The sequence below is a fragment of the Pelobates fuscus genome, chromosome 4 (assembly GCF_036172605.1).
Source record: "Pelobates fuscus isolate aPelFus1 chromosome 4, aPelFus1.pri, whole genome shotgun sequence".
Classification (NCBI taxonomy): domain Eukaryota; kingdom Metazoa; phylum Chordata; class Amphibia; order Anura; family Pelobatidae; genus Pelobates; species Pelobates fuscus.
In genome coordinates this window covers 345710832-345729446 of record NC_086320.1, presented here as the reverse complement: position 1 = coordinate 345729446, position 18615 = coordinate 345710832, and the positions used below count along the sequence as shown (strand labels likewise).

At 39.4% G+C, this 18615-nt stretch overlaps 1 protein-coding gene across 6 annotated transcripts in view; it reads right to left on the bottom strand.

Moving 5' to 3' along the window:
• The window catches only part of CACNB2 (calcium voltage-gated channel auxiliary subunit beta 2), a 255787-nt gene that overhangs the window by 9110 nt on the left and 228062 nt on the right, over positions 1-18615 (bottom strand). For all 6 annotated transcript variants that reach the window (XM_063452511.1, XM_063452516.1, XM_063452512.1 and 3 more), the window contains 4 exons: positions 18188-18268; positions 16907-16965; positions 15096-15205; positions 4794-4945 (listed from right to left, as the gene is read on the bottom strand). In XM_063452511.1, coding sequence (XP_063308581.1) covers positions 4794-4945; positions 15096-15205; positions 16907-16965; positions 18188-18268 — 402 coding nt within the window. The remainder of the gene's footprint in view (positions 1-4793; positions 4946-15095; positions 15206-16906; positions 16966-18187; positions 18269-18615) is intronic.

The following is an 18615-nucleotide window of genomic DNA, read 5'->3' as shown; positions in this document are numbered from 1 at the left end:
TTTAAAACCCACAGGGACTCTTTCTGGCCACAATAGTGATGGAAAAGTTGTTTCAAGGGGACTAACACCTGGACTGTGGCATGCCGGAGGGGGATCCATGGCAAAACTCCCATGGAAAATTACATAGTTGATGCAGAGTCTGGTTTTAATCCATAAAGGGCATAAATCACCTAACATTCCTAAATTGTTTGGAATAACGTGCTTTAAAACATCAGGTATGATGTTGTATCGATCAGGTAGTGTAAGGGTTACGCCTGCTTCACAGTGACAGACCAAACTCCCCGTTTAACGCACCGCAAACACTGCAAACTGTTGTCAGAGGCAGACACACCAAAAAAATGCCACACTGCTGAGCTCTGCAATGACGGCATTCTGGTGGTGGCAACAGCATGCGTTGATTGGCGTGCTGTCTGGCTGACCCCGGGTGCCGATGCATGCTGTCTGGCTGTGCCACTAGCTCCTTGCGACGACCTCCCCCTGCTTCCAACTCGTCTGCTCCTCCTCTCTGTCTCCCCATCTGAACTTTCCCCCTGTTCTTCTTCTCTTCTAGCGGCACCCACGTGACATCCACGGACGCATCATCATCATCAACCGCTTCACTTGTATCTGACAACTCAGCAAAGGAAGCAGCAGCGGGTACAACATCATCATCATCACACCGTACGTCCATGTGTGTAATGCTGCCTGACTGAGACATATCCCTGTTATCTACATCCTCTGGCAATAATGGTTGCGCATCACTAATTTCTTCCAACTGATGTGTAAATAAGTCCTCTGACAGATCAAGTGAAGCGGCTGTGGTGCTAGTGTTGGTGGTGGCGGCAGGCTGGCGAGTGGTAACTTAAGAGGTGCCCGTAGATATGCTGGAGGAGGATGGTGCGTCAAGGTTCCGAGCGGAAGCTGTAGAAGATTGGGTGTCCTGTGTTAGCCAGTCAACTATGTCCTCAGAACTTTTCGAGTTCAGGGTATGTGGCCTCTGAACACTGGGCATTATTCTAGGGCCAAAGGGAATCACAGCACCACGACCACGACGGCCCCTGCGGGGTGGCCTGCCTCTGGCTGTCATTTTTTTTTTGATTAGTGGTACTATGCGTGCAAGCTACTGTGACAACAGATATGAGTGGCACTGTGCACTGGCAGAAGTTGGCAGAGTAGACGCTGTAGGCCTGACACACACGCTTGCAGACAACTAACTGCTATTCAATCTATTACAGTCAAAACATTTTTTTTAAATGTACACTACTGTTACACCAAATATGAGTTGCACTGGTGTGACACTGTGCCCTGGCAGGCCCTGAAACGCACACGTGTGAAGGAAACTGACTGCTTTTATATTACAGTCAAAAAAGTTTTTTTTCAAGCTATTGTGACACCAGATATGAGTGGTGGCACTGGGCAAGTGGGCACAGTATACGCTGTGAGCCTGACACACACGCTGGCAGGCAGGCAACAGCAATTAGATTACACAGAAAAAAAAAGCAGACTGATGTTTTAGCCCTAAAAAGGGCTTTTTGGGGTGCTGTCCTTACAGCAGAGATCAGATGAGTCCTTCAGGACTGTAGTGGACACTGAATACACTAGCCTAGCTATCGAATTCCCTATTAAATCAGCAGCAGCTACACTGTCCCTCCTCTCACTAAGAATGCAGCTTCCGGGGGCGGGGCCTAGCTGTCATGGAGGAAAGACGCACTTCGTGTGAGCTCCCTAAATATCTCACTTTAAGCAGCTATCAACAAGCGAATTTCACCCCAGAAGGGGATGACCCAGCAATGTTGCTCCTACCTGACCGACCCGACATGCTTAATAGCGGTCAGCAACTCGACAGAGTCTTACTTACCTCCGCGTGGCAAGTGTGGCCTGGTGCTCACCGGGCGGGAGAGGCGGCGATCTCCCGATCCTGGGATGCCCAGGAGCAGCTACTTCCCGGCAGGAGCTCCGTTACCCCCCCCCCCTCGGACCGGTGGGGGTTATCCCGGTCCACCCCGAGAGGCTGTCTGGAGCTAATGGACGCACAGAGCACAGCCTTTGTTGTTCCAGGTATCAGGGACTCCCAGGGTCTGCACCTGGCTAATGGACGCACAGAGACTTGCCTTTGTTGTTCCAGGTATCAGGGACTCCCAGGGTCTGCACCTGGTGCCCAGAATGGATCGGATGAGCACAAGCAGTAAACAGCAGCCTGCCAAGCATGTCCCACTATAGCCGATCCTCCACACCATGCCTTTGATCACATGAACTGCTCTCTGCACATTAACTAATCGTAAAGTAGCAAGCGTTTAAACATGTCATTATTTCACCTCCTAAAGAGTTTATTGTCGTAGTTCCTTACATGCCTTTACCTTAACCGTTCATGTATTATGTTATTCACTAGTCTCATCTCATGGGGCAACTCACACTTGATTTATAACTAGTGGTGGAGCTGCTGATATAAATAGACAGTTGATAAAGTGCAAGATACACCCTAAACATGACAGCCATCTTTCACAACAATGTACTGCTATATACTCATACCCTCAGTGCAAAAAAAAAAAGAATGCAGCTTCCGAATGAATCTAAAATGGATGCTGTCCAGGAGGTGGGAGGGTCTGGGAGGGAGGGTCTGCTGCTGATTGGCTGGAATGTGTCTGCTGACCTGTGAGGTACAGGGTCAAAGTTTACTCAATGATGACGAATAGGGGGCGGACCGAACATCGCATATGTTCGCCATCCGTGGTGAACGCGAACAAGCTATGTTCGCCAGGAACTATTCGCCAGCGAACTGTTCGGGACATCTCTACTTTCTAATTCTTTTCAATGTAAAAACTATAAGCACAGATTAAGGCCTGAGGCATCTTTCATGTTTACATCCACGTTTATAATAATGTTACACAGCCAAAACAGGGAAATAAAACGTTAAGACATCTACCATTGTCACTAGAAAATTCTCCACCATAAAAGGGCTCCTTAAACTCCTTTAAGAGGCTTTCCAATGAGTAAGATGAATCCAGTACCCCTGGATTTATTCATCAAGCCTCTGAGGAGGTATGTACATGGAAACACAGTGTATGGGACTTTATTTATGTTTTATGTACTTGTTTTCTGGTTTATTGCCATCTACTGAGAAATGTGTCAATCTTTTGGCACTTTTAAGACTCAGTATCTGGACTGGATACACAGACGCTCGAAAGGTGAGACCGCAGACAATTGGTATAACTTTAATCATTTGTGTATGATTACATTTTAAGAAAAAATATGTTTGTGTCATAATACTGTTTTGTGACCTTTCTAGAATATAAAGCTATATTATTAATCCTTTTGTGAATTCAATTCAACAATCAATTTTCTCATTAGGAAAACATATTGTCATTGATTTTGTATTTTTGGATAATCTTCTCCAATGATCCACAAGCTGCTTTTAACCCCTTAAGGAAACATGACATGTGTGACATGTCATGATTCCCTTTTATTCCAGAAGTTTGATCCTTAAGGGGTTAAAGGAACACTCTAGACCCCTAAACAACTTTAATTTGCTGAAAAGCTTTATGTGTGAAGAGTGAGTCCTTTTTTTTATCTTGCAAAAAGTGCACATTTCAACAGAAATTGACACTTTTATAAATGAACCTGGTTACACCTTCTGGCTTTCAAACAGACAACAGGTAATGTTACTTCCTGCTTTCTTTAGCTCAATACAGCTGACCTCAAGAGGCAGCAATTGCCTAGAGCACCTGACTTACATTGAGCTGTATTGGAAAGTCTGTGATTGGACAGCCACAGAAAGCCTGGGCGGGTTAGAAGGGGAAAGCTTACAAAGGCAGCAGACAAGAGAAAAATATTAAAAATGTGTGAAGCAAGTTCTGTCTTCATTCACAGCTAATCCTTGTCGGGATAACTCAGGAATTGTGACTCACAAAGTGTCACAAATAATCATACAGAGGGCTATGTAAAGTGATCTTCTAATTGAAGGCCAAAGCAGTTGGACTGAGAGCTTTGACTGGGAGAATTTTTCCGGTTCAGCTATTTTGACCTTAAATGAACACTATAGGTACAGGAACACAACCATGCAACCCTTAGAAAAGGTTGAAACTTGCTTTTTTCCAGCGCCGGTGCCTCCGCCTCTTTGGCTGACATCATTGGATTGGCTGAGATCACAAGGAGGTGGGGTGGGGACGGGGCCATGCAAATTAGCATTTTCTCATAGAATCAGTGCATCTCTATGAGGAAAGTTCAGCGTCTCTATGCCTAGCGTGGAGACGCTGAACAGCAGTGATACACAGTGTGCAGTGCTGCCCCAGGAAGCACCTCTAGCAGCCATCTGAGGAGTGGCCAGTGGAGGTATTGCCAAGCTGTAATGTAAACATTTTCTCTAAAAAAAGATAGTGTTTACTGCAAAAAGCCTGAAGGTAATGATTCTACTCACCAGAACAAATCCAATGAGCTGTAGTTGTTCTGGTGACTATAGTGTCCCTTTAAATTTCAAATTCACTTTGAATTCATTGCAAATCTCACTGTATTGAATAACTGACAGTATGTTAAGATTAGAAGATCTCAAATTCAATCGGGTTTCTGATCTAACAACATTATTACATTTTTAATCCAAATCTCACATTATAATAAAACAAGGGAAAATGTAGCTATTGCTCTTAATTAGATAAATGAAAGATATATTCTCAGAAGAGGCAGGTTTTAATTACTGCAAGATCAGTGCTCATTCAATGAGACTCTTGGGGAAAAAAGGGCAAGTAAATTGCTTGAAATCCCTGATCATTTTACGGCAGAACACTATATTGAAATGTAATTTTAAAAGTACTTTTATTTACCTTTGGGGATGAAATCTTTACATAGACTATGATAGGAGCAAGGGAGGTTTTGCCAAGTTGAGTTGGATGGTTTATGGTATCAGCATCTAACACGACAAGCTGCAAGGTCCGGGCCAGTTCAAAGATACGTTCAATTTCACTTTGAACTTCAGCTAAGGAATAAAAGAATACATATATGAAGTACAAAACAGAACAAAACATACAATAAAGTGCAAGTAATATGGGTCAGAGACCCTAACGCTGGCAAATAATCAATGTAAGAACACAGATAAAAAGGCTAAATTACATATAACTATAAAATATTCCTTCCGATATTATAACCAAAGCTCAGAATAAGTCATTAAGTCAATAAGTCACAAAAAGACATTTCATTCACTTAAATGAGAATTGTCAAAAAGTCTAAGTGAATTCAAAGTAAATTTGAAATGTAAGGCTCAAATAGCCAAAATGAAAACATTCTCCAAGCCAGTTATGCTTTCTGTTCAGCTACTTGAGGTGTAAATTAGAAATTCACTTTGATTTGCAGATAATTCTGACTATAGTGAGTGATAATTCCAGATTTAAACGTGTGACCTATAGAAAAAAAGTAGCAAGGGAAATATCAAGGTCCTCCAGCAGAGGGCAGTGATCAGCATGGAAGTCCATTTAACTTCCATACTATATTTGGAGTTTTATAGTAGCCAGATTACATTTCAGTGGGATTCATGTGGTGACCTCTTACTGCATACAGCAGCAATAATGCTCTCTCCTTGACCCTCTTCAATCTGGCTTCCGCCCTCTCCACTCTACTGAGACTGCTCTTATCAAAGTTACTAACAACTTAATTGCAGCTAAATCCAAACGCCACTACTCCATACTAATTCTTCTTGACCTCTCTGCTGCCTTTGACACCGTTGATCATGCTCTCCTTCTTCAACTTCTTCAATCACTCGGTCTCTGTAACTCTGTCCTCTCGTTGTTTTCCTCTTATCTCTCCCAATGCTCATTCAGTCTCTTTTTCTAATGATATCTCGGTTGGAGTCCCGCAAGGCTCCGTCCTTGGTCCCCTTCTATTTTCTCTTTATACTGCCTCTCTTGGCAAACTTATTGCCTCTTTTGGATTCCACTACCACCAGTACGCTGATAACACTCAGATATACCTCTCCTCCCCGGACCTCTCCCCTGCCGTCCTACAACGTGTCACTGCTTGCCTTTCTTCCACATCTGACTGGATGTCCTCCCGCTTTCTGAAACTCAATCTCTCCAAAACGGAGCACCTTGTCTTTCCTCATTCTAATACAGATCCTACTCTGTCACTCTCCCTTCAAGTCAGTGGTATCCACATAAGTCCATCTTTGCAAGCGCACTGTCTTGGCATCATACTTGAGTCTGGCCTCACCTTTGAGTCTCACATCCAGTATGTTGCCAAATCCTGTAGGTTCCATCTTAAAAACATAGCCCGCACCCGCCCCTTTCTTACACAAGATGCTACCAAGGAGCTTGTCCATGCTCTAGTAATTTCCCGCATGGATTATTGTAAACCTCTCCTAATTAGTGTTCCCAAAAGCCATATTGCACTGCTACAGTCTGTAATGAGTGCTGCAGCTAGACTGATTTTCCTCTCTACTCGGTCCTCTCACACCTCACCCCTCTGTCAGTCCTTACATTGGCTTCCTGTATCCTATAGGAGTCAATTCAAAGTGCTAACCCATACCTATAAAGCACTGAACAATTCTAGCCCCTCTTATATCTCTTCACAGATCCATAGGTATGCCGCTTCTCGGTCTCTCCGTTCTGCCCGTGACCTTCTCCTGTCTGCTGCTCGCACCGTACGGCCAACTCATGCTTGCAGGACTTCTTGCGGGCGGCTCCCTTCCTATAGAATTGCCTGCCTACCGCCATCAGACTCTCCCCTAGTCTTCAATCGTTTAAGAAGTGCCTTAAAGCCCATCTCTTTAGGAAAGCTTATGGCCTCCCAGAGTAACCTCTACCTTACATACATGTCTCTTGCTCTCTCTTAAAGGGCAGCACTCTACTCTCTCCTCCAGCCCTGCTTCACTCCCACCTTATTTGATTGCTATTTCCTGTCCTAATGTGTTTTATACCCAACCTTCTATAGACTGTAAGCTCGTTTGAGCAGGGTCCTCTTCAACCTATCATTCCTGTAAGTTTTCTTATAATTGTCCAATTTATAGTTAAATCACCCTATCATAATATTGTAAAGCGCTACGGAACCTGTTGTTGCTATATAAATGGCAATAATAATAATTAATGTTTGTGTTCAATGCCGAATAGTACAGCAAAAAGAGCTTAGGCAAGATATTGCTATTTAGGGGCGTTGGCACTGAAGGGGTTAAATTAATTTGCATGGCATGTCCTTACTCTGCCAGGGTTAGTGAGCTATACAGCCAAAATAAAAAATTTAAACTGATGAGTAACACCTTACATGACTTTCAATCACGTTCATGAAAATCCATGATATTATCCCGTAAGGACACAGATTTGGTTTGCTTGTTTTATACTTGAGGATACAAGCAACTTTGTCATCTTTGCCAATACTATTTAATTTACTGCACCAACACATAGTACATAGTATATACTGTTTTTAAAAGACAAAAAATGGCTTTAATTTGATGTGATATATACACATATAAACTCATTTATTACATAAAAGAAAAACTGCACAGAAAAAACACATTTTCACAGTTTTGGCAATAATAATTAGTGCAGCTTAAGAAAATTTATTCAAATGAAATCATAATTTGTCCCAACACGTGTCCAATTTTGGGGCATTATAGCAGTTTAACTGTTCAAATTGCTTTCACAAACGATGGGGTACACACTTCAGCATATCTAACATGGCGTGCCTTCATGTTCTGTCATTTTTTTCACCAGTTTATATAAAAAATTGTGGTAAAAGTCTTTTTTCATTTTTTTTGCTGGCCATTTTGCAAATCTGATATGTGCTACTATGATCATGATCAAACCCCTTACATTATGCTTAAACTCTTCTGAAGAAAACAATACTATCTTTGCCACTATCTTGTGAAGTTACAATGCCATATAAGAGACTATTTCAGTTTTTACAGTTAGAATGTTGATAGATGGATTTGATGGGCCTATTCCACATTTTATGGCATTGTAGAAGTTTGGCAGTTCAGTTAAACAAATTAAAATGAGCTGTGCCATTAGAAACCACAGAGTATATCATATGTGTCACGACTAGTAATGTGGTCCAGCACGCAGAAACTATGTAAACATATACATAGGTAAGAAAAGGAAAATAACAGGATAGAGCGTAAACCGGACCTTAGAATGGCCGGACTAATACGCTAGAGACAGAGAATGGTCAAAAGGGAAAGCCGAGGTCAAGGAAGCCAGAAAATACTCAATACCGATAAAACAAGCCAAGTCAGGGAAACCAGAGATCAGAATAACCAGGGAAACGCCAAGGATCAGGATACCAGGAAATCAGAATCACGGAAATAGCACTCTCAGGAAATCAGGAAACTGAAACCACGACAGGGCAAAGTAATGGGAAAAGCTAGGGGTTTAAATACCCCTCTCTAGGCTATGATTGGTCAGAGGGCGACCTCTGACCCCAAAACGTGCGTGTGCGTTGACGTCGTGACGTCACGCACACGTTGGTATAATTTTCGGGGGCGGAGCTACTCTTAGGCGCGACCACGTGGTCGGCGCCATGTTTGATTCGGGCGTGATGCCCGGAAGAACTGAAGGAGCGGTTCCCGGCTCGCCGACGAGCAGGTAAGCTCGTGTTGTCGGCGTGGCCGTGCCGGTCGGGCACGGCCGTGAGGCTCGGCGGGCCGGTGACCGCAACAATATGGTATATTTTGAGCATTATTGTACAGCCTTGTTAGCACAAATTTCTTTCAAAGTTTATGGTATTATTTTGCATTTTTTTACATGCACATTGCAATTTACTGGTTTATTTTGTAAACTTGATTTGTGCTACTACAAAATAAATATTAGAGGAGGAGAGTATATTTAAAAGAAGAAAAACTACCACAACAAGAGGACAGTCTTAAATTATTGGGGCAAAAGTTTCAAAATAATATCAGGAAGTATTAATTTATTGAGAGGGTAGTGGATGCATGGAATAGCCTTCCAGCTGAAGTGGTAGAGGTTAGTACTGCTAGATGGGCCGAATGGTTCTTATCTGCCGTCTATGTTTCTATGAGTTTAAGCATGCGTGGGATAGGCATAAGGCTATCCTAACTATAAGATAAGGCCAAGGAATGAAAGTATTTAGAAAATTGGGCAGACTAGATGGGTCCGAATGGTTCTTATCTGCCGTCACATTTCTATGTTTCTAGTTAAGTTAACACAGTGAGGGAGATTAAGCATGCGTGGAATAGGCATTAGGCTATCCTAGCTATAAGATAAGGCCAGGGACTAATAAGTTAAATGTATTTAGAAAATTGGGCAGACTAGATGGGCCGAATGGTTCTTATCTGCCGTCACATTCTATGTTTCTAAATAAGTTGTGCTCAGCAATATCTACTGAGTACTGAATGACCCCCTTTGCATACCTCTGACAATGTGAAGGTGAGTATATGGTGCATTTAGTAGCTAACTTAATTACATTACTCCACACATTCGCAAATATGGACACTATTGGGACTCACACATGATATATTTTGAGCGGTGCAATTTTTTTCACCATTTTTTTCAAAGAATGTGGTTTGAAATTGTATTTTAAAATTTTAACATACACATTTTATTTTTGCTACTTATGTTTTTATATCTCACAGTAATAAATTATCTTAACTATACTCAGTAACATCTCCTGAGTACAAAAAAAAAAGTAATATGTATGCCTTTGCAAAGTATCAAACCAAATGTTATCCCTAATCATAAACCAACCCCTAATCCTAACCCAAACCCTAACCCTAACAATAGTGTTAGAAATATTCCCTTGCAGGTCCTAATTCTAATCCTAATATGAACCCTAAAAGTAATTGTACTCACACTAAGTTGTAGCATTGGGGGATTTATATCACCAATTGCACGCATGCAGCTCCTCAGTAGGCATGGGACCTCCAATTCTGGATGATACTTGGGGTTCCCCTATTACCAGCAGGGAAACAGTCCCAGCTTGTAGAATACTGCATGATGGAATTTTTACGCCACAGGTCCTAAAGGGAAGGACATCTGTGACGGAATCATTCCATCATTCGGTGTTAGGGAGTAAATAATTCCTACAGTTATAAAACAGATATATAAAACGAAACAACTCTACAACATAGGAACGGAAAGTGAGAAAGGCTTTTCGTATGTAAATAACAAACACATGGCAGATTTGTTAAAACAGAATGTGACAGTCTACCAACTCATGATAAATCCAAGTATATTTATATGCCTTCCTGAATATATCTTCATTTAGGGAAACATACATGTTTTTCATGTCACACTTTGAAATATGCTGATACGAACACTCATACAAAAAAGATACAAAACATATACATATATATATATATATATATAAACAAATGGAAGCTTGGCACTCTCCTCCAAAAATAATTAATTATATCACATGTGCCTGGGTGCAAATTGCTGGCGTCGGATATATACTCATAAATGAAAAAAATCAAAATGCACTCACAGGTCTTCAAATTAGTGGACAAATTGGTGCTTTATTTGGTCATCAAAAAAGTGTACAAAAATCAATCGACGTTTCGACCCTGCCGGGTCTTTTTCAAGATCATGATCATGACCGTATATAAGCCGAGTTTTTCAGCACATTTTTTGTGCTGAAAAACCCCAACTCGGCTTATACTCGAGTCAGTGTCTGTATTATGGCAATTTATATTGCCATAATACAGACAATGGGGCTGGCAGCGAGCGCTTACCTCTCCTGCAGCTCCTGTCAGCTCCCTCCACCTCCGCGCCGGTCCGTTCAGCACCTCTGTCAGTTCCCAGTGTAAGTCTCGCGAGAGCCGCGGGGTCATAGTGCGGCTCTCGCGAGACTTACACTGGGAGCTGACAGAGGTGCTGACAGGACTGGCGTGGAGGAGAAGGGAGCTGACAGGAGCTGCAGGAGAGGTAAGCGCTCGCTGCCAGCCCCCCTCCACTGAACTGCCAATGCCACTGGACCACCAGGGAGTGAGAGCCCCCCTCCCTGCCATGTATCAAGCAGGGAGGGGGGACGAAAAAAAATAATAATAATAAAATAAAATTAATAATAATAAAAAAATAATAATAATATAACAAAAAAAAGTTAAAATAATATTTAAAAAAAAATAAAAAAAAATGCCCACCCCCCACCAAGGCTCTGCAACACAAACACACACTGCATCACACACACACACTGCCTTCATACACACACACTGCATTCATACAAACACACTGCACTCATACACACACACTGCATTCATACACACACACTGCACTCATATACACACTGCACTCATACACACACACACTGCATTCATACACACACTGCACTCATACACACACACTGCATTCATACACACACTGCATTCATACACACACACTGCACTCATACACACACTGCACTCATACACACACACTGCACTCATACACACACTGCGCACTCATACACACACTGCATTTATACACACACACTGCGCACTCATACACACACACACTGCATTCATACACACACACTGCATTCATTATATACACACACTGTAAATAAATATTCAATTAAAATAATTTTTTTAGGATCTAATTTTATTTAGAAATTTACCAGTAGCTGCTGCATTTCCCACCCTAGTCTTATACTCGAGTCAATACGTTTTCCCAGTTTTTTGGGGTAAAATTAGGGGCCTCGGCTTATATTCGGGTCGGCTTATACTCGAGTATATACAGTATATATATATATATATATATATATATATATTTAATGTTGGCCTCAATTTAATATTTTTGAGTAAGCTTTAGAAACGACTTAATATTTCGGATCAACTTTTAAAATGATTTAACATTTAAAATTTTTTCAAATATTTTTTATTTATTAATATATATTTTTTTTTATATATGATATATTATTTGATATGTTAATATTTAGAAAAAAATATAATTGTAAAAGTTATCATTTGAAAGGCTTATCCCAAAATATTAAACCTTGTAATGCAGAGTAAGGAGACATTCTGAGTATCTAATTAAACACAGTCCAATGTTGAACTTTATTGCCGGACCCGCTGTTTTGTTGCTGCCTACTTTGTTTCTGCTTTTATTTTTACTTTATTTATCTTATTTATTATTTTTTGTGAGTGAGAGTTCTCTATAGTATTTCACTTCTGACCCCTGGAAAGTGTGGACTTTTGTTTATATTGACTGCTGCTTCACCCATCCATACCGCGGTCTTTTTTGAAGACACCGACCGCGGTATAAGTTTACAGCTCACTTATATCCTATCAGCTGTACCTGTGGGTGGTGTGCTTTTACTACACCGCGGTCTTTTTTGAAGATCCCGACCGCGGTGTATTATTCCATCTGCATCTGTCGGATCCCCCTTTGGAGTGGGTTAGAGGTCCGCTGTTTAGAACTTCCACTCATCTATATATTTTTTATTTTTTATTTGTTTTTTTTTGAGTGCTGATTTCCATACATATATACCTCGGTGGGGGGCCCACACCGAGGCAAGGTACAATATTCTTTTATTTATATGTTATCTTTTATTTATTTTGTGTTGTCTTTTTTGCTACATATTTTGTTACTTTTTAGGCAGCTATTAGACATTCCACTTCATACCATGTATCAATAATATATTTCATTTGTCTATTTTTGAGAACAGTGGGGTTATGTTTTTATTTTTGGCTTGATTTATTTAATTTATATACATTTTATATGAGTTTTACCTCAATAAATATATTATATATTTTCTAGAGTATCTATTTTGAGCGCACATACTTATTTTTGACTTTTGAGCTAACACTCATTTCTAGACGCTTTGAACGTATGTAGCTGCCAGTTTTAACATTTGTTATCCATTACACCTTGTATCTATTTTCTTACAGTCCAATCCTTACCACAAGCTATTTCTCTTGTGCCAGCAGCACATCATATACTAATCTCACAGGACTTGTTTAGACTGCACTGTCATAAGGACCATAATATACCTCTACTGCAAAGGTCTGGCTTAAAATATTTACAGCCAAGAAGTGGGTATTGTTTTGGCAGTTGCCAGCAGAGGTGTAATTAACAGACAGAAGTTCGGCTACGATAAACTATATGCCTCCTAAACTCTTCATTGCGGAGAGTTTGGCGCAGAAACAGTTAAACTCACTGGGATTGCAAAATTTGAGTTATAAAGTGAATTAAACACATGGATCATCCATCTAGAAGTACTGCTTAATATTAACTACCAAAAGACTTGTAGAAAAGTCAAAAGGGATCTAGTATGACTAAGATTTTACGGCAAGGGAAAATACCCAACTTGCATTACAGGGAAGCATTCTTTTTTTTTTTTTTTTTATAATTATTTATTTTTTGTGCAAGAGGATATAACAAACCGATGCATTGAGCCACAGCAGCCCTGCCGCAGAATTTTATAACTCAATACAATTAATATAGGGTTTTGTGGAGGTACAATTTGCACATTTTTGTTTGGAGGGGCTGATAGGTTATAACGAGGTATGGCTCCAGTGCGAGAAAGGGAGAGTGGGGTCCACTCGTCTATGTGGGGTTCGCAGCTCTCTAGGTGTCGAGTCGTGTGGCCAAAAATATATGAAGGCCTGGATCTTGTTGTACGGGGAAGCATTCTATCTTACAGATACATATATATTTATATGTTCAGTATAAGTAACACACTGAAACACACAGACAGACAGACAGACACACACTGAAAAACACACATACACACTCACTGACAGACACATATACACTCAGTGTCAGACACACACACATTCACTAACAGGCATACATTGACTGACAGATACACACTCTCAGTGACAGACACGCATATACACACTGACAGGCATGCATACACACACTGACATACACACTCTCAGGGACAGACACACATACACACACACACTGACAGACATACACATTCACTGACACACACTCTTTGACAGACACACAAACACACTCACCAACAGATACACTAACACACTCACCAACAGACACACTAACATACTCCCCAACAGACACACACACACACTAACACACTAACACACTCAATAACAGACACACAATCTCACTAACAGCAGGAGAGACAGCACCAGAGGACACCATATACTATAACCAATGCAATGAGATGACATGGTTATCATGCCTATGGTGTCCCTTTAACCCCTTAAGGACACATGACATGTGTGACATGTCATGATTCCCTTTTATTCCAGAAGTTTGGTCCTTAAGGGGTTAAATAAGTGCCTAGATATCATATATATTCAGACAGGTTCACTGTAATTCACTGTAACATAATGACCCTCATTGTGATACATGAGGAGGTCCATGGGGGGAGGTGACCCACCATGAGTTACTGCACTAAGGACAACAAGCGTAGTGATGCTATGGTGTATAGGAGATATGATCCATTCATACATGATGCTCAGATTTTTTTTTCAAAGGATGTTTAAGCTTATTGTGCAGCAAAATTATTAAAAGTAACATGGAACAACTAAATCCTGCTTACAATTATTTTATCCATTATGAGGAAGGTGAAATTGCCTTATTACGTCCCAAGCTGAGAAGGTGCCTCGGAATCCTCTGTTTTTATGTCAAATTACAACTTGCTGTAGTGGTTATAATACTGTTTCCTTTCAAGTTACATTGTACTAGTTCAGATACCAGAATTAATCATATCATCGGGATACCAAATTGCATTTCATTTTCTGTTCAGAAAATACCTTAGAATACTACCTGGAACCACTTTGTTCTCTTTTACCTCACCAGTAATTGAGGAGAAAGAGGACAGTTTTATTTATAAACCATAGCTTGTTACACCGCTCCATTAATCTGTTGCAAATAACAATGGGGGTGAATCACTAATGTGAATAAACTGGTGAGTCACTTGTTGGGCTCAGTGTGCCTTAAAAAAATGATTTGCTTGGTCAGACCTAATCTATTATAAGTATTTCACATTTTGTTTTTGTATAATTAATTTTCTTAGTGCTTATCAAATGTCAAACATTCTGTGAACTTGGGTGCAGAATGAACCCCCTCCAATTTAAAGACATACAGCAGCATCACAGCTATATGAAGAGAGACACCAATGGGCACTATCAATCTATTATTGAGTGCAATTCTAATACGCCTGCATAACCTATTAAAAAACAGTATTATGCTATGTGCAATTCTTCTATTTGGTTTCTAATTCTAGCACGGACTTACCTAAACTTGATCGCGTGTTCGATCTTTCTATGATTGCATGTTTACTGGGGTTATTTAACACTGAACGTTTGGCAAGTGAGATGTCTGCAGTGACTCGCGTTATTGATATCCTGAAATTAAAAAAAAAAAATATTAATATAAAATAACTTGTGGGCTTCAAATTCACATATTGCCAGAATAATCAGTCCATCTTACAGCACACATCAAGGCTGAGCTCTATTAAATTGATGCAGTTGGTTTTAAAAGAAAAGTTGTGTATTTATATTCAAAACAGTCGTAACATTTGGAAACCTTAAGGATCAAACTCCGTTATATCCTGCTCATCATTAACATCAGTGTTTTATAGAGTTGATGTTGCTAAATAAATACGTACCATGTAGGTATAAGATCTGCATTGAGCAGATTGTGAAAAGCCACTGTACCTTAAGGGGTTGAACTGAGGTAACCAGTTTTTGGAAAAGGGGTGTTAGGAAGAGTTCCATCTTTGGCATCTATATCAGCATTGTGTAACTGATTTATATGGATTGTAGCATTCCAAAGAACAGGATGGGGTACAGCTATTAGCCAAATAATGTTGGAATAAAATTAGAACCTCTGGAATTTTTTGAGAAGATATTTAGTGCATTCTACAGACTACCGTTTGAGGCTAGTGGATGGACATCCTTAATATCAGTATTTCAGTATTTCAATGTCACAACATTCATCTACTGATTAAGTTCCTTTCCTGTCTCCTTGCAGGTCTTTCTGCCAGCTCATGGGTCCCTGTTTACCCCTAGCAGAAATCCAGTTGACAAATGCAACGTATGGCAGGAATACTAACATTTATTTTAGAAGCTGTAATTTTTGTCACCTTGGCAATACTTCAAGTGTTTTTCACTACCTGATGTATTCCAGAACCGCGTGAGCACTTACACAAAGCACTGAGCTATGCCAATCGTTTTTGGTATGCACATTAGCAGAAAAAAATGTGAACATCTTTTAACAATGGTATCAAACCTTGGCCTTTATCTACCGGAAGATTATAGGATATCCACGATCTACACCACCATGAAACAGAACCCTCATTTTTATTTTATTTTTGCTGGAAATAATCAGATTTCCCTGACATCTAACCCAAGATTTAGAAAAAAAAAGTGACATAATGGATTTACTTAATATCAAACCAGAATAAAAATGTTTTAAAATGCTTTCAGTAGGGCGTATCAAATGAAATTGTAATACAAGCAGTGACTATGAGCATAAATAAATATGCGGAAATATTTAATTGAATTATAATTATATCAAGATATAATGAGATTTATAACGAGATTTCTCCGATAACTAGCTGTTAATGGATCAGATTTCTGAATGCCACTATTATATGATTTAAAGATATCATTGCGATTAGAGTGGAGATGTCACCCCACTGAAATATTAATGCACCTTTATGTGTGAAACATATCGGAGAAATTAAGACTTTTCATTTGCACCTGTACAGTTTCTGGGTCCCATGTGACAAGATAATGTCTGAGATGCATCATTTTATGCAAAGAAAGCAGCAAAAGTACCAGATGTATCTGTATGGCACATTATGCCCCAGTTGATCTGTCAGTTTATACTTTTTGCACTTCTTCAAATGTTTTAATTTATTTTTTGTAAATGTTTAAAACTTGATTAAATAAATACTATATGCACAGCCGTTTTTTGGAAAGCTAAAAAAATATGATCTTTACAGTTTATAGTACATTTATATCCTTATTAAAAAAAATTACCATGGTTTATAATACAAATATATAACAATACATGTATAAAAAAAATAATAATAAACTTACCGCCCTTCAAACCTGTGTTTTAAAAAATCAAATAAAGCTTTTTGCATCATGTCTGTCACCTATCAAAAAGAAAAGAAAAATAATTTCATGTTGATATAGTTTTTGATCACGTTTATAACTTTGACTTTATTGCAAATATTAGATGTAGTTTAATTTATTAGAGTTCAATTCATTGCGCAATGTTTTCATTTACTTTGGAGGATAGTAGATCTGCAACCTGCAATCCGTTGACAATGAGGTGTAGTTAAAAATATTAAAATCAAACTCCAAGTGATTCACCAAAATTTTTTACTTTTATTATATTCTCAAACAACAGAGTAGCTGGTACTGGATTCTGATAATAATAAAATTAGCAATAATAATAATAATAAATTATTTAATCAGAAAAGGAACATCAACGAACATAAAATGGAGGCCTCAATTTATTAGTATTGGGTAAGATTTTTTAAAATTATTTCATATTTTTGGTAAATTTTTTTAAATGAATTTTTCAAAATATTTACAAAATAAATTCTATATAAAAACACATCAATATATCAACAAAAACTACTAAACTTAACTTTTTCATATTTTTCATTATTTTAAAAGTTTATCTAAAAATATTAAGTCTTTTAAAAAGCTTACATAACACTTTTAAAGGGACACTTTAGACACCCAGACAACTTCAGCTCATTGACGTGGTCAGGTTGCATATTCCCAGGTTCCTTAACCAATCAATAGTAATTATTGCAGTTATTAATTAACTGCAATAAGTACCTTTATGGGTTAACTTCACCTCTAGTGGCTGTCTACCAGCCATCCACTAGAGGGACTTCCGGGACATTAGGCGACTTTTGGTCCCCTAACTGACGCTGGACATCCTCACGCTATGCATCCCGCAATCCTATAGGAAAGCACTGTATAATTCTTTCCTATAGGGAAATCCTAATGCAAGCGTGACCATTGGCGTTATGCACATTAGGTCTCTCCCACCAGCTGATGTCGGCTGGGGGGGAGCGGAGGCAGACCCGAAGCAGCGCTGAGAGACATCGGCGCTGTACTGAGGTAAGTGACAGAAGAGATTTTTAACCCCTTCTGCACCACAGGGGGGGGGCACTATAGGGAGCTTTAAACTTGTTTTCTTGGCCCTATAGTTGAGGCCAGATTTTGAAAAAGATCATATGACAAAAACCCTCTGTATTTGTTTCTCTATTTAAACAGTATGCTGCTCACCTCCGATAAAGAAGTTGAAAACAGCTGTTGATTACTGAGAATGAGAAGTTAGATATTAAGGTGACTTACCTCATATCCCTTTAAAGAAGGCCCCACTAAAACTACCGGTCTCATTGAAGGCACTACATCATAGGGTGGAACGTGCTCAGTCTGTACAAAAGATTTAAAAAATCAAACCCTCATTATTTATATTCACTTAAAACAATACCACTACTATCAATCGCTAAAACATTCCTGTGAAGCTTATTTCAGTTAAACATTACTTGAATATTCATTTCCTGATTGTAAACAAACCAACATTTTTCTATTTCTCAACAATCTAGTTAATTTATTTTACATTCGAGAATTCCTAAAACACTGGCTGGGACATTGTCATTAAAGAACAAATTTGGCACTATTAAACCAAATCATCTGTAGTCCCTTCAATACTCGCGGCTGTTAGGAACACGGCACGGAATGCTAGAATTCCGAGGATCTCATTATATCACAAAACTGCT